Source organism: Poecile atricapillus, chromosome 20 (genome assembly GCF_030490865.1).
Source record: "Poecile atricapillus isolate bPoeAtr1 chromosome 20, bPoeAtr1.hap1, whole genome shotgun sequence".
NCBI classification, from domain to species: domain Eukaryota; kingdom Metazoa; phylum Chordata; class Aves; order Passeriformes; family Paridae; genus Poecile; species Poecile atricapillus.
This window is the reverse complement of record NC_081268.1, coordinates 2,690,315-2,711,504: the sequence shown is the minus strand read 5'-3', so window position 1 is coordinate 2,711,504 and position 21,190 is coordinate 2,690,315. Positions and strand designations below refer to the sequence as shown.

Sequence of the window (21,190 nt, the reverse complement as noted above, 5' to 3'; positions counted from 1 at the left end):
GTACACAGTGTGAGCTTCTTGTGCTTCTTAGAAAGTTTGGAGGATAAAAAAAAAAAAAGTCAAATACTCACAGAGCCAAAATTAAAAATTGCATCATCTCTGACTATCTTCTTTCCACATCTTAAATGTTCTGGATCAATATTCCTAAGAGAGAGGGAAAACAGTAATTTTAAAGTTCTTGGACGTGCTGCTTTTGGGCAACTCTTCAATACAAATAAAAATGTGTGCAACTGTACTTTGTATCAAACTCTCTCCTCAGTTTTACTGGGAACCAAGGTGATTTGTGCCAGGAGCTGTGAGCAGGAAAATTGGCCCTTCATCTGCCACTTTCCTGGAGGCAAGGCAAGATTTTTAACCGCCAGATTCAGCCATCAAATGCAAAGTAACATTTGTTTTAATCCACCTAAGTTACAGGAGATGTCGATTCAGTTGACTGTGTCTTAAAACACAAATAATGAAAGGCACACATATGATTGAGGAGTTTTTTTGGGGTTGTTTTTGTTTTGTTTTTTTTTTAACAAGAAAGCAGAGCATAAAACCAGCATCAGTTACTGTCAGGAATGGAAATGCAGGAATTCAAAAGAAGAGTACAAAAGGAATAAAGTTTCTTTCACAAAGAGCTTACAAAGTGGCTGCATGTATTTATGTTCTGATAAGACTTGGGTTTAATGACAAGACAGTGCTTTTCATGTTTGTTTTTACAGTCAATCCACTTCTTTTGACTTCAAATGTCTTTGAACTATTCTCTGTTATTCTCTCATCCAAGCTTAAAAAAAATCATATTTGAACATTACTCTGCTGTAATAACATTGCTATAAAGTAACATGCCAAGATAATTTTTCATGATAACTATTAATGAGTGTTCAGCTCAAAAAGAATTAATAAATGGGTGAGGATTTTTCTTCTTTTCAATGGGACTTGATCTGTATTTTTAATTTAAAAACTGTTCAAGTGAATTAACAGCCACTGATGAGGAGATCTTCAGCAAAATCATCCATTGTCTTCAGAAACTCCTGACAGGATGTACAGGCTGTATTTGTAGGCCACCACTCAATCCAAGTGCTGGAGTCCAAAGGGTACTGGAATCTAAGAAGACAACAGAAAATGGTCATTTGCTGCTAAGATTTGGGAAGGAAAATGTCAAACAGAAAAAAAAAAATACAATATGGAAGTGCTTGCTTTGTGTTCATAATCCTGCTTGAAGTGTGCACATCTGATAACACATCGTGTCACTGTTGGTTGAATACTTTCAAAATTAAATCAATTCTGTACCTCACCAGAATTATTACATACAAACACTTTCAGATTAAATCTCAGCATATCCTAGTGGTAAATGACTTACTTGAAACTGTAACCAATGCTTATCTTCAAGGCTTCTTTTCCCATGATCAAATACTGCTCTCCTGGGCTCAATTCAACATCTGTGCAGGTCTTCTTTTTAACAAAGGTTATTTCATTATTTTTTTGAGCAAATGCCTGCCCTGAAGCAAAAGAAAAAAATTTAAAAATCAAGATTTAGACAATTAAACAAAGAGAATATCCAGTAATTCATATATTAGATAGAAAACACTAAAATGTTCTATAGTACTGCACAGCCAGGGGACCTATTTGGCACTGTTCTACAACAGGAAAATGTGATGATATAAAATATGTCTCTTGTAAAAGACTTTTCAATTAATCTCAATGGCAAATAAGCCTTTCTGCACATTAAATACTTTTACATTACGGTAATTTTAAGGGAATATGGGATGCTTAAACTCAGAGGAAGAAGAAGTGAACATCAGCTTCAGTTCCACAGGCCCTATGAGCAACAGGGGAGTGCCCAAGAACATTCCAACTCCTTTCTCCCAGGAACAGAATCATGGAACAGGACACTCACCCCTCTTGTAGAGGTCCAGAAGACTTGCAGAATACTTCACAAAAAACCCTTCCTCACTGCGAGATAAGATGTTCACTTTGTAAACTGCAGAACAACACAGAGCAGAACTTGGTTATTCTTTGTTCCTGCAATGCATCCTGAAGGTCTTAGAGGTGCTCAGAAGGAGAATTTTGTGTCCCTTTAGCATTTCTGGGAATGCAATGGTTATAGGGGCAGAAAGCACTGGGAAATCCTACCCACCCCTAATCTGAGGGAAGCTGTGGGTAGAACCCACCCTTCTCTACATTATGCCACTGGCAACCACACGGAATTTCTAATCACTACAGCTCTAACATGAAGAAGATGTTTTGCAGCAGCAGCAAACAGAGCAAACAAACATTTCAGGGCAGGGAAGGAGGCAGTGAAAGCCCCATTACCATAAGCAGTGTCCCTCTGGCAGGCAGCCTCCCTCCTGCTCTCAGCAGTTATCGACCGGTCAACTCTCTCCTGGACTTTACCACACTCAGCTATGAGGAGATAGGGAAAGGCAGAGGGAAGAGAATGTCAGCACAAGTCCCCAAAGGAAAAATGGATTTCCATCCATTTCCATTATCCTGGGATAATTAACCGAGCAACACCACAAGTATGGGACTGGATGCTGGAACAGTGAATATTTAAAATACAAAATAACGCCCTCAAACACAGGACTTAATCCAGTCAGACTTCCAGGATCACACTGCACATGTCTTTAAATTTCTTTTTTAATGTAAAATTTGGAGGGGAAACAGCTGTGTTCTTAGGAGGATCTTTTCCTTATGTTCAGTGTGGTTTCTTCAAAGCACTACACTGCATTTTTCCACCAAGTAAAATGAAAAAACATCTTCAAATAAAGCTTACCTTCCATGCATTTGCATTCATCTCCTTCACACAATCTCACCAGCTTTTCATTTCCATAGGGGTTATAAAGCATGGTGCATCTTTTATCTAGAAGATCCAGAAAGAAATAAATACATATAGAAAATCAAAGTCCAAGATGCCAACACTGAAACTTGGTGAGTCAAAAGTCACCTGAGCTTCAAATAAAATGGAGTAAAAAAATCTGTTAAAGAGAGAAAAATGTAATTCTTTGTGAGGAATGCAAAGCTAAAAGGCAAACAAGGATGTGAAGAGCTGGAACACGTACCTGGTGCGTGATATTCATACACAGTGAAGGTGGCAGGGTTCAGCATTCCAACCCGGAAAAGCTCACTGATCCTGAAGCCAACACACAGGAACTTGTGAGCTGGCACCTAAATGAGAGACACATGAATTAAGGAGCTCTAAAGGAGTCAAAATGATTCCAAAGAGTAAAAGCAATGCTTACAGTCAGGAAAGGGGTAACATACAGAGTCTATCTGCAGGAGAACATGCCCATCTTTTATCTCATAATCTTCTATCAGCTGATCAACTCCACTCGCAAGCTGCAGGGCATGGAAAAAATGAAGAACAGTAAATATTACAGCTCTGTCACATAAAGCCAGCAAGAGAAAAACCATTCCTGAATACTTGCAGTAGATAAATCCTCTGGGTTGGCTTCCACTCCACTGACCAGCCCTATGTCCATCACAGCATGAGCAGACCCCGACCGGGGCTCCCTCGCACTGGGCCTGTACCTGAATTAGATTAAGGCCAATATCAGTTAATTAAAACTGAAATGAAAGAGGCATATTTGAATGTGATCCCAGAAAAAAACAAAGGAAATTTCTGTCAACATTCAGGCCACAGTAAACTCATAAAAATAGTCCAGATGAATCAATTCAGATTTATGTCAATATCACACATGAGGAAGCTTTTAATGCTTATGGTGCAGGAGAATCCAAATATAATTTGAAGACTCCTTCCCACAGAGGTCATGACTTCTGGTTCTAATTCTGTTTACACATGTACATAACACTGAAGAAACAGAAAGAAAAGATCAGGAGAGCTGGTGGAATTATTAATAACCAACCCCCCAGCTGCACTTACTTTGCACAAGCCTCCAGGCGCCCCAGGGGTTCCCCCTCTCCTTTTATGCGACCTGTTCGTACCAAGTAGAGCCAAAGAATTTCAGAACTCTCCAGAAGCAGCAGCCCAAAACTCTCAGAAAGCATTTTCATAATTGGAAGTTAATTATTTATAGCGCTTTGGTGATTATTTTTATAGGAATTCATTATCTAGCCACAAATAAATAACATTTATTTCTTTGGTAATTCAGGTAAAATGACAGCTTTAAGGTTTAATGTAGTTTATTGTGTGTTTATATTATTTAAACTCAGAATTTGGTTCTGTCCCCTGTTTAACTGGACTAGAACTCTCAGTACTTTGTAGAACTCACTGCAACCCCTCCCACTTCCCATGATATTTCTTTCTTCTCAGTTCCCACCTGTAAAAACTCTTCCATAAAAGACTAAAAATGAACCCAACAGAAATAAATTAAATATTAGTTCTATTCACAAAAAGGCAATAGCTTCAAACAGGGCTAAACAATTTTTAGCATTTTCTTTCCCAGTTTTGCATTTAGAAAGTGGAAGAACTTATTTCTTTCTTAATAAAAAACACTCATAAAAAAACCAGGATTTTTTTCACCTCCCTCCCTTTCAAATACCTGAGTAGCAACATTTTAAATTATATTAACCCTTTACCATCATCCCTCTTTGGAACAATCTTCAGTTCAAAGTTACAGGACTCTTCAGAAGTACCAATGGTGTTATACACTGTCCTCACCTGCACAAACACAAATAAATCAGACAAAACAGAAGCAGCATTAAACAATCCTCAAAACTGGCATAAAACATTGGGAAGAATATAAACAAGTCTGGTTTATTGGTAATATAAAAATACCAGCAAAGCAGAGTCAATAAATTATCAACTTTGGGAATTCTTGAGCAAAACCACACCATATTAAGAAAAGAGAAATTCAGTTTTAAAAACCTGGTTGCATACTTACATTTACTGTAGCTATGCCAGTGCTGCTGCCAGTGCTTACATACAGATCATCTTGCAAAGGTGCCTAAAGAATTGGTGAGAAACAAGAAGTTACACATTAATAATTAAGATTAGCAACAATTAGCAACAATTCAGGTCAGCTGATCTGCTTGCCCTGCCTGCATTTTAAACACATAACAGATTCTGCAGAAATATTAAATTTAAATGAATATGCAAATATATTAAATACAACAGAAAAACAAAGTCCTTAAACTAAATTATTAGCAGCTTGTTATAAGAAAAAATAGCTATTTTAGTAGCTATTTCAAAGCTCAAATAATCATTTACCAAGATGCTAAGAATTCTGGTTTCCTTTTTTAAAGCACTATTATTCACTCACTGTCATAGTTCTTCCCACAAAATTGTCTTCTGTCAGTTTAAATAAGTTTAGAGGTCCACCATTTTTGTAGGAAACTTTAACATCCATGTCCAAATTCAGCCGTTTGACAAGAAGGGAATATTCAGTCAAGGCCTCAAGGGCATTAATAGTGTCCTGTCAGAAATCAATTATAAAGAATTAACTCCAGAGATTCTATTTATAAAATTTCAGTTTATATTAATGAAGAGAAGTCAGGTTTCCCAGAGACCAAGAATATCATGGCAATGGAGTCACTTGATACTAATCCCATACCCAGGACTCTGATGTTGGCAGTGTGGTCATTTAATTGTATTATCCTCTTAAAATATTGATATCACAGAATCATGGAAAGGTTTGGGTTGGAAGGAACCTTAAAGCTCCTCTCATTCCAGGGACACCTTCCACTATCCCAGGTTGTTCAGCTCCATCCTACCTGGCCTTGGATTTGCAGGGATGGGAAAAAACATTTCAGATTTTGGTACTTGAAGAATGAGGACAAAATACTTAAAAGCACACCTGAGTTGAATAAAATCCTCCCCCATGTCTCTGTTCTTCAGAGAGCCATTTGATGATGGGCTTGGCATAGTTTTCATCCCCTCTCAGCAATGTAGTGAGCAGGGCATAGGCTGTGGTTTCAACCATTTGTGCAGTGACAGCGCTGGGGGCTGGCTGGTCTTGTGTTTTGAAAGCATCTTTCCAAAACCTGTAGATGGGAGGATCACCTGCAGGAGGAGAAGAGGGTTCAGATACAAAGCACAGCAGCAGCAGCTCTGCTACACCAGGCGAGGCACTGCCCACTCCTGTCAGAGATGCAAGATAAATGCCTTTATCTGTAATGCCTGCCTCTGACACCTAAGAGAACACTGGATTTCACACAACACCATGGAGACAGCTGTTAAAGTTAAGTAGAGAAACTGAAAATGCCAGTGTGTAACTTAGAGAGTTTTCTTAAGTCACTGGGTAGAAAAATTTAAGTTTTAGGTTTAAGCTAGTTTAGAAAATAAGAGGCAAGATGGAGGACTTAGGGTGTTGTCTCTGTTCCTTCTTCTTCCTTCTTCATCTTCTTCTAGAAGTTTTTGGGTAGAAATAAGTGATTGGATGGAGAGTGCAACAGTGCTGCACACAGGTGTTGGATCATTGGATCACTAAGAAAAATAATTTACTTGGCATTTGTTAATTGGATAAATAGACATATAAAAGACCTTGAAGAAGTTCTTTGTTAGCTATTTTTCACCTCTCTATCTTAGTGCATGTAGCTCCTTGTACCCTGTATACAAGAATAAACAACCAAGTCCAAACAAGCAAAAACTGCCTCTCTCTCATCAATCTCAGTCCAAGGGGGAAAGAACCCAGCCAGCAGTGTCACATCCCAACACACTCAGGGCCAGGAGACGGGCAGGAACTCACTCTGCACCCAACAGGGGTGGAAATCCACTTCTCCTGCTCTGAAACCCTGATGTTTGTGACGTGAGGAGTACAGCTATGATGCAGAGCAGCTGCTGGGCACAGGGCTGGTCAGGAGCAGTGAGAATTGAGCAGTACCTGTGACAAAAGCCTCTTTCTTCAGGGCAGAGAAGGCCTCCCGTGCCGCTCGGTGGTTGGGGTCCAGCAGGGCCAGGGCATAGGCAGCGATGGCCACGGTGAAGGGGCTCTGGGCCAGCTGCACGTTCTGCACCAAATAATCCCCTGCTCTGCTCCTGGCATCGTGGATTTTCTGAAATCATGGACAGCTTACAGCTCACACCCATCTGACTGACCCTAAAGAAACACATCTTCTCTATCAAGGCTACACACATATAGAATGTTTTCTACAATTCTAAAATAAAAATAAAACAAAAATAAAAAAACAACCGTATAAACCCCAACACAACAAATTACGAAAACTACTGGAAATCAAACAAACTTACTAAATCCAAAACTATTCAACTAACCCTAAACATTACTAAAAAAAACCCAAATCAAAACTCCACCTCTACACTAATTCATAAATAATAACCAATATATAAATAAACATATATTGATATAATATAAATAAATATAAGTATAAATATAAGTATAAATATAAGTATAAATATAAGTATAAATATAAGTATAAATATAAGTATAAATATAAGTATAAATATAAGTATATAAAAACCTATATATATATATATACACACATATATATATATATATATACATATATATATATATATATATATATATATATATATATAATCTATAAAAATAGGTGCATATTCTGCACCAAATAATCCCCTGCTCTGCTCCTGGCATCGTGGATTTTCTGAAATCATGGACAGGTTACAGCTCACACCCATCAGACTGACCCTAAAGAAACACATCTTCTCTATCAAGGCTATACACACATAGAATGTCTTCTACAATATCTTACAATAAATCCAGAAATTTCATGTTGTTCTTTTCTGACTTTGAAAGACAAAGATTAACAAAGTAAATAAATCTGTGAAACTGAAAAAATCTCTTCATTTTTTTTAACAAATGTTAAAGAAAAGGGAAGAAATTAGAAGTCCAGAGCATGCCTGCTGGCAGAAATAAAAATGTTTACCTGAGTAGGACATATTTTCATTGACTTGTCAATTCCAATAACAGAAAATGCTGTGAGATACAGAGATTTTTCTTTAGCTTCTCGAGGTAAAGTACCCTACAAAAATCAAATAATAAAAATAATGAAATAGAAAATAAAGTTCATTTAAATAAATAGGACTTCTCAATGTTTAGGTGTGGAAACAAATAGAAATTCCTGTAAAAATTATCAGTTTAGTTAAACCTGAAAATACATTGAGTGATTGGAAGGTAATAGCTTATTTGTAAAAAAGAAACCAAAATATATGAAGTTACTCACAAGCCAGGACTAATAGATTGTGAAATCTAAACATTCTTTTCCTGAATATTAAAAAGTGTCAAGCAGTTACTTTTTGTGGGAAAACAGAAAGGTTTGCAAGATTGTGCTGGGCTTTAAATGAATATAGAATAAAGAGAAAAGTTGTCTTGAACAGGTGTTTTGATGAAATACAGCCTAAAATATCTTGCACTGCTAAAACACTTTATCTCCTGGTGCCTTCAGCTTTTACTACCTAATCACAGAACATGTTTGGGTTCCATACCTGAAGTTTCACTGGTTGATAGTTTGAAAACTCACTGAATGACCCATCTGGCATCTGACAGTTGTCAATCAGCCACAGAAGGGAATCACAAACAGACTTTTGATCAAGATCAATGTATTGGTTCACTTGTCCAAGAATCCTTAAAGCAAAAGCTGTCAACCTGCCAAGGGAAGCAAACAGATCCTGTTTATTTAGATTGGCAGGTACTCCCACACTGCAGAGAGCACACACAAATTTACCCTGTTCAGGATTCTGCATCCTACACACTCCCACAGTTCAATGGGATAATGAAGATTAATTCTAAATTTAACTTAACAAACGGGCAGTAATTACTGAAATAATTTTAAACCAGGATCAATTCCTGTGTTTCAGGGTATGAACTCATTACATCCCAAAGCCATCTTGGTTGTCATGGTGTGAATTATGGACACAAAGAAAAGTGAAAGCAAGGTATCAAAAGCTATTATTTCAGAGTTGTAAGCACTGCTTAAATCTCCCATTATGCTTTTCTCTGCTGCTTCCTGAAAATATGAAAGCAAAGGAGTGAAATAAGGCTTTTCCCAACCCAAACCCCTTTCAACTCACCAGGTGCTAGCTTGCCTGTTCTTCCACATACTGTAGGAGCAGTCAGCATTCCTGAACGACAAGATGCTCACAATTCCTAAGGGACACATCAGGCACAAGGACAGTTATGAAAATTATATTTGCTCCCTCAGATGTATCACCCTTCTCACTCAGCACCACTACAACCCTGAAGCAAGAGAAGCAGCAGATTTTTCTACCTTCTTTCATCTTCCTCCTCATCTGAGTCCTGGACTTCAGGGTCTCAGGGCCCAGTAAATGCCAATTATCCGACTCCTCCAGGTAGCGGAACACATAAAATACGGGGGCAGTGCTCATGAGCTCGGCCTCTGCACTGCCCCTGGGCAGGCTGGTCAGCATCTCCAGGCCCCTGGGGCTCAGGACTGTGGCAATCACTTCACCCATAAGATGTCCTGTGGAAGGGAAAACCCAAGAGTGGATTTAAACAACAGCTCATGAAAGCGAATCCCAGGGCAGAATCTGACTCTTATGAGAAGCCATTCTTTAGGAAGCGTTTAAATTTCTACAATAAAAGGGGACCTGCAAAGCCTTCTCTCAAAAGAAAAAGAATAAATCAGATGAATTTAATACAAAATAGGAGGAAAAGTACATATGGAGTGCACTAGAAGTTTCTATTTACCTTTTACACTGACACTTCTCTCAATTTGTGTTTTAGGGACCAGATTTAGTGGGACTTTGTATCGAAATTCTTGTCGTCTCTTGATTGAACCTGAAATTGAAGATGTATATATATATATATACATAATCTAAATCAACAGATGATTCAGCTGTAATTGACAGATTGAAGGTTACAAATGAGAATTCAGCAATCAAAACATGAAACCCAGAAATATTCCCAAATGCACAGGCAAACAATGTCAAGCTTTGAAAAGGAACAGATGAAAACTCTTTGTCTTTCTTTTGTTACAAAAAAAAAAAAATCTGATTTGGACCTGAACTTTGTGGTTTCTTTGGTTAAATGAGAACATATTCTACTCTCATTAATAAAGCTGAGGAAAGCTTACAATCAAATTACACTAAAAGACAGATCTAAAGATTCCTTTAAGAAATTAATCCAAGTTTCCTTAAGCCAAGGCAGGAAATCCTTGGGAAAGGACATATTTACAATATCTCAGGAAGGAGAAACTCCAAGTTTTTCACATTATGAAAAACTTGATTATCAAGAATCAAGAACAGGAAAAAATAACACAAAGACACATCATCAATTTTCTTACCATAAACACCCTGTGGATCCAAAGTGAAACCTGTGTGGAGTTCTTTCTTAATGCCTTCTGGCTGGGAACATTATGAGGAAAGAGGTAGAAAATGGAAAAAAAATTTGTTTAATCAAATATATCAGCTGAAACAACAGGTTAAACCCACAGTATTTTTGCCTTCTTTTCCTGTAGTTGAATTTGACTTAACTGTTGTACAGCTGTTCCACATGAATTTTAGTGTCCTAGCTTACACAATTCTTGAGAAAATTTAACAAAACATTTAAATTAAACCTTAGGAAAAGAAACAATTGTGTTTCAGTGAAAATCCAAACCAAAAAGCTTAGAATAAAGCATTCTCCTTTGCTTACAAAGTTCTAATCTATTGTTTTATACTTATAATCTTTCAGTTCTTATAATCAAGGTTTAAAAATGGCTCAGATACTCAGTCATTCATTTTTCCACTGTACACACCTCAGTGAATACAAGGACATCATGAGAGAATATAAAAATAAAGCAAAATTACTATATTGACTCAATTGAACCCAATTTGAAATTCAAAAATGCTAAAATACATTGAGGTTTTTTTTCCTTACCACGACACGCAAAGTTTTAACTACAATTTCACTGTTCCTGGGGGTCAGCAATGTAAAATTTATAGTGTGAAGACCCAATTCCAGCGGGAGTATCCGGAATGTAACTGCTGAGGAAGAACCAGCATCCAGATTCTTAAATGTACAGCTCTGCATCCTTGATCCAGCACTTGCAGAATCTCCAAAGGTACAGACTCCATTTCCAGCTGCTATTTTAACACAGAACTGAAAGGTGGAAAGGTTTTAATGTTTCATTTCCATGGCAGGTACAACACCAGAGAAATATCAAAGCCACTGAAATCCTGTACTGAGCATTCTGTTACTGTGATGCTACTTCTCTGTTTGCAGTACATAACACTGCCTTAAGGACTGAAGAAATCTCATCCAAGGATCTGTTTATACTGGATACTCACAGGAAAAATGTGGGTTTTTAGATTATTATCCTTCCACAGGACTCATTAACACAAATTACCTTAATTGCAGAGGCTTTATGGTTATAAACGGATCCTTTTAACTCGATTTGCTCCCCTCGTACCACGGAATAAGGAACATAAATGCTCAGGAAGATATCCTTCACAACTTGGATTTCCAAAGGTGCAGCAACACAAATACCTGAGAGAAGCATGAAAACAGAGTGTCTTATCCACCCTTCTGATAAACAAGTTTGAAAAGATACTTTAGTGATGATTTATGATTTTCCAGGTTGTACTTTGAACAGTCCAAGCTTTTTAAAAGTTCCCAGGTTTTTTCTTCCTGATCCAAGCTGCTCTCACCACTCCTCACACCCCAACTGACCAGGTTCTTTGGGCTTCTTCTTCCCAAAGAAATTCTCTGCTTGGATTACCAAATCTCTTGGAAAATCTCAAGCCCCTGAGCTGCAACATAAAGTTGTCCAGAGAAGAGTTACTCAATATTTTTTCTTCTTACTCCCTATGAGCCGCTGTCACACACAAGACAGGCTTTGTTTTCCCAGCCACTGACACTCACAACATGACATGAAGTGATTTGCTTTCCCTAAAATACATATTTTCATTTTCTTTTCCTATCAACCAGAAAGTGAACATTTTAGAACATGAGTGTCTAATTCAATGAGAGGGTCTACAAAGTTTCCTGATTCTTTAGCTCTAAACTAGCTGGGTTGTAGTACCTACCTTTATCTGAAATGCCAACACCTTGTATTTCCCAGGTGGTCAGGGAATCAGGCAAGGTGACAGACAAAGTCTTGGACCTGTGTTAAAAGGGTTTTTTACATTTATCCATTACCAATCACCATCTGTTAGCACAGCTCATCACACCCTAAGAGAGCCTCCGGGAAGCTCTGAGCCAGAAAACAGGAATTCTGGATTTTTTGAATCAACTTGGGTTTAGCTGATTTCACAAAAGCTGGTACTTAGCAAGATCCAAAGTGAAAGGAAAAGTGGCTCAACAATCTGGGCACCACACAGGATATGGAGCATGGGAGGGAACATGGCAGGAATAGTTTTTTGGATAAGACTGCATTTCAGCACACATCTCACGTACAATTAAGGTTACACAATTTACCTCAGTTTTACCACTGCCTTTCTATAAAGTTGATTTGAGGAGAGCAGTACCTTGAAGAAACTTGGTGAACTTCCCATAACCAGCTTTCAGGGAAGTAACTACGAACTTGAGCCTCATCCAGTTCCAAGAGTGCCTCAAAATCTGAAGAACATAAATAAAGTAAGTAAGAAAACCCTGAAAAGGCATCTGAAAAAAGGCATCTAATTACCCTCAGTCAAAAAAATCTGTGTTAATCCCACCTCATCCATTTACACATGTGAATACCTGTCCAAGATCACCTTGTTAACAAGCAATTATAGGGAGATAATGGAAGACAAGGAATTTGACACTCCCACAGATCTTTCCTGAGGTGTTACCCACTGGCTGTCTTGGGCCTGGGCAAAGGATTCAAATTTAGCGTTCAAGTTTACTCTTAATACTCTCTGATTGCTGTTCTGCTTGTTCTAAACGTGGGTGAAGAGAATAGAGAGCTGAACACTATAAAAAACTGCTCTCCTACCGCTCTTCAATAGGGGATATATAACCAAAGTCTTGGGAGACTGATAAAACTCTGTGTGGAATAACGCTGGCAGGTACCAGGGAGGGATTCATAGATTCCATCAGCTCCCTATCCCCCTGTTCTGCAGGAGCAGGACACCCAGAGCTCTCATACTCACGCATTCTGGCCAATATTAGGAGCTTATTTGGCTCTTCCAGCCGCAGCTTGTTGGCAAATTCACAGCACTTTGTGAATGCAGAAATGCACCTTTGGTTCCTCCGAATTCTCTGAGCTCTCTCCCTGCAGGTCTCAGAGACTGGATAAGCCTTTACTCCAGCCATGCAGCACTGCCGAGCTTCTGGATCTCGGTATTTGCCCACTGAAATAAAAATAAAATAATTTGCTTCCTTGAGATGAAGTTTTTATTTCCATTAAAAATTAAAAATCATTTTTATTTTATTTATTATTTTATTTTTTATGATCCATTTTATTAATGGATGTGATTTTTTTTCATAATGATATACATAGAAGTATTTTTAACACCTTCTTTGAGTATCTTTTCACGGAAGTCAGACCGTTTTGTTCTTAACACTTCATTGCAAGGTTCACCTGTCCAAAAAAATAAAAAAGTACACACAGCATGAACTTTTCTTATAATAGCATTTTCCTCTTAAAAATAACTCCACAAAATCACATTCCAAATGCATGAAACCTTTTATGTTTGCTGCTTTAATCACACAGTATTTTTATTTTGATTACAGTAACTGTTCCACAAGATGTTTTCCCCCACCTCAATCATCAGTACATGCATCCCCTTGAATTCCAAGATAATAACTGAGACAATGGAACATTTCAGAAAATTCAGTTGCATGCCTGGACCACAGGAATGTACCTGCTTCCTCTGAGTCATCAGCATTTGCATTAGTCAGGAAGGTGAGCCCGGCCATCCTGAACACAGCGATGTTGTTCTGTCCTCCCCCAGCCCCACAGCCAAGGTCACCCTTCTCCAGCTGCAGCATGATCTGAGGAGAAACACACATGCCATGCTACCAGAATGTCCTCAAAACACAGCCTGGAAAGGTTCTTTGTGAAACAAAGGAGAAGATCATGGTCCTCGTGGCTTCTTGAGCAAGGAGCTCTCCAACACTGCAACCTATTGTTGGCCAGGTCTGTGGAGCTCTGATGGGAGAGTTCAGGTCTGCCTTTAAAACCACAATTTACTTCTACTGGAATTCCAAAGATTGTAAACTAATTCTTTTAATAATTTTGAACTGTAGATTTAAACAACTTTCATTCTGGCTTGAATTGCTCTTCTGCCTATTTTCAGGCTGGCTGAGTGCATGACATGTGTCAGTTATTGAATGTGAACATGAAACAAAGAGCAGCTTGATTTTCTTTTATGGCTGCCACCTCACCTTTTCCATGGCTCTCTTCCTCCTTCCTGTGACTCCATATATTGCCTTGTCAATGGATGACAAAGCAACAAAGGAACTGGACTGGGTTTTCATGGTGAGTGACACCACCTCTGCTGGCTTCACTGCCTCTTTGCTTGACTGCAGCTTGATCTATAAATTGAAAACAAAGATTGGTAACTTTGAAAGCACATTGTTCTGAAATCAATCCAGCTGGTGGCAGACACTTACTATAACAATTTAAGTGTTAAAGAACTTGTGTAAGTACGAGATAAAATCTGACCATAAAATGAAGGCATGCCCACAAATTTCCATGCCTGTTTTGCTACTCACATCAAGGCTATTCCCACATTTCTGTTCCACATTCAGCCAAACTGAATCAGCCACTAACTCTGCAGCACCTTCTCCCATGACTATGTAATAAACAATGAGACGTGCTGAAGGAACCATTTCTTGGGTTATCTGAAAAGTTAGATGTTCATATTCCAAATCCTTAATTCTCTCCTGAGTTCCAAAGCTCACTGTCTTCCCTTTTGATGTGATCTATAGTTTAAAAAAAAAAAAGATGGAGAATAAAAAAGTCAAATTTTATATTCAGTCTATTTTTCACGTGTAATAATTATTTGAATTTATATCTTCCACTAAAAAGAAGTGCTGTCTCTGCACTTCTTTTCCTTCATCTACATTTCACCTTCTGAAATAGCTCTTGAGACGAACACTACTTGTCCCCAATCCCAGTCAATGTCAGATAAGAATTTTTAAAAAATAGACTATATAAATATGAAATTTAAACATGAGACTGTTATTTTTTTCCTGTAAAGCTGACAGATTGTTTCTAAAGGGAAGCAATTGTCTAAGCTTCACATATTCTATGCTGAAGATAGTTCTTGATGGTTGAGATTTTTCATCCATAACCATCCATATTAAATGGCAATTCAATATTTTATGCAGAAACATCTGTTACTCACCAAATAGCTGTAGTGATGTATTTTATCAATGTAGTGACTTTGTGGATATAAATTAATATTTATTACATCCCCCACTTCCAGGGTTTTGTGGTTTGAAGCCCAGTCAATATAGAGATAACTCTGACTCAGGGATGAATAAGCTTTTGCTTCATACGTTTTACTCGCTTGGTTTTCATCTGAAAGATGTGGATCTGCAGTTTTCACCTGGAAAGATAATAAAATATAGTCTGAATAGTCTGAGTACAGAATTATACCTAAGAGAACAAGCAATGACAATACTAAAATCATTCTGCAATATATTGTTCAGAGGGATTCATAAAAGAGAAGCCAGCTCAAGACCTTACCCTCAAAGAAATAATTACACCCTTGAAGAAATAATGCAATGGAAAAATTTAACTCACTTGAAACTCCAGCATTTTACTGTTTGATGGGATATTAACAACAAACAAAGCAGTTCCATCACTGATGCTTGTTTCTCTCCTCCCAGATTCTGAACCCTCTGATATCAACTGAGTCTCATCCATTTGCTCACTAAAGGATTTTGCAGTGACAGTTACAGGAACATTCCCAACAAAGTCATCCATGGTGTCTTTCACCTGCACCTGTTCATTGGGACAAAGAAATGGTGACATTTTTTCAGGCAGAATCTTCCAAGCTGCTCAGCTGCTTCTACAACAGGGAGTCAAAAAATGTACAAGTCAATGGAAATGAAAGTGTGTTCAGACATAGAGTGGTACAGAGAGAAAATAACAAAGATTGTGCATCATGAGGCTCATGCTGCAATCTGCAGCCACCCTGCTCCTGGGAACTGACCTTAATGAAGAAGGGAAGTCCAGGCTTCACGAAGAGAGGGGTGGCAATCAAACTCAGCTTGTAAGGAGAGACAGCAAACCTGACTCCAGCGAACTCCACCTCTCCACTGAGGCCACCTAACAAAACACAGCACCCCATGGAACAAACAGCCAAAAGTGAGTGTTATCCCTAACCATTTTTACAGGGAGAATGGGCTGTTCTCCTTACAAGTTTTTGGAAGAAGAACTGAATATTAAAGAAAGTCTGATATTATGAAAGTTAGCCTTATAGTTTTCTTTTCTAGTTCTGTTCACATTTGCAGAAGTATTAAGAAAAATTTCAATTAAAGAGCAACTTACCCATAGACTCCAACACTGATGCCACAATATACAAATATGACCCATCCAGTGCTTCCAGACTGTCAAAACCTATGGAACTTGCTGCTCTCTTACTGTTAAAACTGATTTCAGCAACTCCATTTTCAATCTGGAAATTAAACAGAAATCATCGCTTTATAGTCAACAATTTAGAAACAATACATAGACCATATGCAGATTCAGTGTGTTTCTGTTCATTGTCCATTTTCAGAGGAAATCAAAGGTGGAGATGTGTTAAAAAGAATTATTTATTCCCTGAAATGATTTTAAATTAACCAATCAATGGCACACATGGCAAAGTTCGTGTGCAGGCTCAGCAGGAGGTGGGGATAACACAGAGATATCTTCACTAAATGAGGAAAGGGGATATTTAATGTAGAACAGACTCCTCAGAATAAATCAATATCATTTTGATCTGCTTGTCTCCATTAACAATACAGTTATGCTGTTATAGATAGCATTGAAGTAATTTCATAGAAATTTTAATCACACATCTTGGACAAGAGAGTAATTACACCAGATGGAAATGCCATTGTCTCAGATGCTGCCTCTGAATTTCATTTCCAAGTGCATTTCTCTGCCCCTGACGACAACATTACACAGGAAAAGTCTCCACTGGGGAGCTGTGGATGCCAACTATGACTTTAGGCCCATTCTCACCAAATTTAATGGAAAAACTTCAGTGGAATTGGATCAATCCTGAATTATGCACTTGAATTCTACACAGACTTGACTTTCTGCTTCTTACCCTAGTTACATGCATTGCCTGAGGCATCATTCTTTTCTCACTTTCTTCAATTATTCCAAAACGAAGAAAAACATCAGCACTGGGAAGCTTTTTGTTGGAAAAATAGCTGAGAATAAAACAATATAAATGTTTTTAAGATTACTTTAATAGCTGCACAAAGCACTTGTTTTTGAAGAAAAATAATTGCCTGGGCAAGAGATGGAAAACAAATGTCTGTGTATTTTAAACACTTTGTTGAAAAATAATCACTTTGAGAGAACCTGAAGAAGGGTCACTTAGATCTCTAATAGAGTAGAAAGGATTTTGATGAAAGGGCTTCTTGAGGAAGACAATGAGGAAAATTCTGGACTCAGGAGAATCATTCTTCAGGTAAAAGAAGAAGAGATACAAAATATTCAGAATTCCAAGCCAAATTTCCTCACCTAGCTTTCACAACAATCCTGAAGTTCTCAAATTTATCAGAACTAATGAAGTTACTCTCTGGCTCGATGATGATGGAAAAGCTTGGCATTGCTGCAAATTGAGTGGAAAAAGAGCTCACTTGGGGGTGTTTTATCCATGAAGCCCCAGGTGCTCAGCCACTGAAGAATCATGGCCATTTCAAGCAGTCTGTTCTTGAAAACATTAAAAATGCAGGTTAACAGCATGGGCACATCTTACCATATTCCTTAACTTCAAATTTTGCTACAGCTGAGGTCACAAAATCCTTCTTGTACTTGGCTTTAATCTTCCAAATTCCATACCTATGATATATCAACAATCAATGAGTTTTTAAGATGAAAATTAATGATGAAGGCAAACATTATTATTACTGCTTGATAGTATTTCATGGTAAAAATCCCTTAGAGAGGAAAATTCTGCACCAAATTTTTGCAGGTGTTCAATGCCTACTTTGAGCAGATTGTCTTTGATACATCACAAATTATTTGACACTTATTTTAAAGCATTGAAATCAAACAGTAAATAAAATCAGTTATAAACCAGTTTTTCAAGCCCCTGCTATCATCCTTCTGCCATCTCAGCAATGCTTCAGCACCCTCTCAAGACTAAAAAGAGAACTGAAGAGATAATTTTTGTATGCTGCTGTTCCTGGGAAAATACTGATGATTTGTATGAAACACATATGAAATATGAAATGCCCACATCTTTGTCACTGTTTATATCTCTAGAGCAGTAAGATTTAATTGTCATTAATGTTCTTTTTTAATTGAATATGAAAAATCTACCACTCACTGTTCTTTAAGGAGAGTACTCTGCCACAAGGTCCTTATTTATATCATGATTCCACTCTCTGTGAAATGTTAGAAATCTCCAAGTTTCAAGCCATGCCCACCATGCAAAATCACTCTATCACAGTCACTATAAAAAGGCATTATAATGTCAATAATTCACTAAAAGAAACCATTAAATAAATCTACTTAGGATTAGGAGGAATCTTGAAGTCAGGAAAAGAAACGATTCCAGTGAAGTCTTTTTCTTCCAAAATATCCACTTCTACTTCTTCAGGATCCTTGAAATGATAAGAGGAAAGGATGAGCAGTTAAAGATTGTTCTTATCAATCTCCATCCTGGGATTTCAGAGGCAGCCTGGCCATAACATATTTTTCTTAAAAGTTTCAAAGCATAAAAACACAAACATTTGTAGAAACAACTCAGGCTGAAATTCTGATAATGGATTTTACTCTGGTTCCACCAAGTAAAAGCTATGCTTAAAACAGCTAAAAAAATATTGTAATAATAAGCCAATTGTTAACGGCTAAAAAATATAGTTGATACTGATTATTTTTATATCTTTAATGAAACAAACAGTATAAAACCCATATATTATTAAAGTTCCCTCAAAAATCCTTTTCCCAGATATTAAAGATTTTTATTTTTTTTTTTATATTCTGGGATAACTTCGGATCTGGGACTTGAAAACATCTATCCAACCTTGCAAAGTCAATTTTAAATCTATTAAAGGATGTCTGGCTACCTGCAGAAACATCTTAGAGTTTTATTAAACATTGATTGCAATACTGATTTCCCATCTACCTACCTACCTACATTTATTTGTTATTGGAGCTACAAAAAATTAATATTAAATTCAGTCATGACTCACCACAAAAGTTAGGACAGTTTCTCTTCGAGCTGGCTGCAGTTCTTCATTCAGAGAGTAAACTCTGACCTTCACTGTAAGAATTACAACAATAAATCTCAAAATCTAAGCAATCAAAAAATTCACTGATATTTTTAACAAATTCCCAGGAATATATTTCACTCTTTGTTCCACAAATTAGTCATTTAGTATGAGGAGGGCAGGGAGAAGTGATTAACTTTTACAGTATGACCAAATAATTCAAAGTATTATTCTGCTGATAAAAAAAATTAAATATCCACTGATGGCAATGCAAAACAACCAAGAGCTTAAAGAACATGTAAATCCTAATTCCTTAGCGGAGTCAGCAGTCTTTAAAAATTAAATACCAGCCAAGAGAAATAAGCATTATTTACCTGATTGGTCAGGGGTATAAACTGGTTTGTCTGTATGAATAAAAAGAAATCCATTCTCATAGGAAACAGGAATTTTTTTAAATCTTGTAAAATGTGGAGAAACAGCTTCCAAATACAAATACTTGTCTGAATTATCTGTTCTTGGTAAATCTCTTGGTTGAACCTGGGGGAAACGAAATAAAAGGTTTCGAAGATTAATAAAATATTTTTTGTGTATTTTTTCCCCACAGTATTTTTTGATGCAAAGAGCATCTGAAAAGCAATTACCACCCTGTGGCTGAGTATCATTAAATAAAAATATCAACACTCACAAGAATTTATTCTTGCTTACATGATAGAGGATGGTCTAGAGCATAAAGCTATGGATATTCTTAAATTTTGCATTTTATTTATGTCCAGAACTAAACCAGCAAAGTTCAAATCCCAGTAATGAGGTTACAACAGTGCAAATTATCAGATTTCCATTTATGCCCATGATGAATCCTGGCCACAACAAAATTCCTGCTGTGGTTGGTACTTTGATTTGATTCTTTCTAATTTTAAAGTTATGCAGGTATGGTAATGTTTCTAAAGTAGTTTGATTCTATGTTTAACCTCAGTGTTGTTCCTTTACGATTATTTTATTCAGCATAATTTTAATTTCAGACCAAAAATTGGAGCATTATTCTTCCCTCCCCAGTTTAAACAACTGAAAACTTACCATAATCTTTTTTTAGGACTTACCACTAAATGTGATAATAAAAAGACTGTAAAAAAAGTCTGAATTCCTTACTGTTAAAGTTACAGCATCTTGAAATTTGTTGGCTGGAGTTAAGGAAATCTGACCAGACGAAAACACAACCAGCTTATCTGGGAAGCTTTTTAGGGCAATATTGACTGGAAATTCCTCTTCGTAACCAAAAGCTTGAACTACAACTTTCTCAGAGGCCCCAGCTCGGAAGATCTTTGGTGCTGTAAGGACATATCTGTACATGGAATATGTATATTAATATACAATATATTAATATTTAATATTAATAATAGCATAATAGAACTGTATTTCTTTCAGATTTCTTACTTCCCTTTGTAATTTGGTTACATGCACAGCGTTAAAGCAAACAGGATAATCAGGTTATTGTAAGACACAAATTAAAATCCTATTTGGATAGTGCCCTTTGTTTTGGCTCTGCTTAAGTTCTGGATTTATTTAGCCAAAAGAAAGGACAACAATCAAGTAATGTTTCCAGTAAAATCCGTATTTGCTTTTACTTACGTTTTCTCTTGGCTAAAAGTCGTTCCAGAAAATAGTAAAACAATAAAATATATTAAAAAAGTCATTGTGTCTGGGACAACAGCAAACCATAGATATCAGTGAGGGTGGGTTAAAAAGCCTCTGCTGTGGGTGAGCAGAAATGCCACCAACACATTTCACTCACAGTTAATAATTAATGGCAGATCATTCTTTACTAAAACATTATTGCTGCCTCCTGAGGAAGCCAGAACTGCTAAACTTAACAATTTTTAATTTAGGATTTCAATTTTTAATATGCCCACAGCAATCCTGTGTCAGTCCTCACTTTCCTTCTGACAACTGCATAACAAAATAATTTTCAGAGGTAGGAAAAACCCCAACAAATAAAATAATAGATTTAGTTTGTCCTTAGTAAA

At 37.1% G+C, this 21,190-nt stretch overlaps 1 protein-coding gene across 1 annotated transcript; it reads right to left on the bottom strand.

Annotated features, from left to right (window-relative positions):
• Positions 1-473: 473 nt before the first annotated feature.
• C5 (complement C5) lies at positions 474-20,948 on the bottom strand. Its single transcript, XM_058853866.1, has 41 exons — positions 20,796-20,948; positions 20,316-20,508; positions 19,544-19,706; positions 19,152-19,222; positions 18,469-18,560; positions 17,711-17,793; positions 17,473-17,563; positions 17,051-17,156; positions 16,285-16,411; positions 15,947-16,062; positions 15,535-15,735; positions 15,134-15,337; positions 14,499-14,708; positions 14,169-14,318; positions 13,646-13,775; positions 13,297-13,362; positions 12,932-13,132; positions 12,326-12,416; positions 11,885-11,961; positions 11,206-11,345; positions 10,737-10,958; positions 10,162-10,222; positions 9,567-9,656; positions 9,127-9,339; positions 8,930-9,005; positions 8,345-8,504; positions 7,786-7,881; positions 6,762-6,933; positions 5,736-5,941; positions 5,202-5,354; positions 4,824-4,886; positions 4,519-4,600; positions 3,863-3,914; positions 3,408-3,510; positions 3,244-3,318; positions 3,042-3,147; positions 2,756-2,842; positions 2,296-2,385; positions 1,880-1,963; positions 1,343-1,481; positions 474-1,086 (listed from the first exon to the last, which is right to left on the bottom strand). The coding sequence occupies exons 1-41, from the start codon at positions 20,858-20,860 to the stop codon at positions 957-959; spliced, it is 5,037 nt and encodes a 1,678-aa protein (XP_058709849.1). The 5' UTR covers positions 20,861-20,948; the 3' UTR covers positions 474-956.
• Positions 20,949-21,190: the final 242 nt, after the last annotated feature.

Coding starts and splice junctions, on each gene's coding strand:
- C5 (XM_058853866.1), bottom strand. CDS start 20,860: ATGACTTTTTTAATATATTTTATTGTTTTACTATTTTCTGGAACGACT. Junction 13,133..13,296: donor TGAAAAGATACTCAAAGAAG/GTGTTAAAAATA, acceptor TTTTTATTTCAG/TGGGCAAATACCGAGATCCA. Junction 1,482..1,879: donor TCTGGACCTCTACAAGAGGG/GTGAGTGTCCTG, acceptor CTTTTGCTTCAG/GGCAGGCATTTGCTCAAAAA.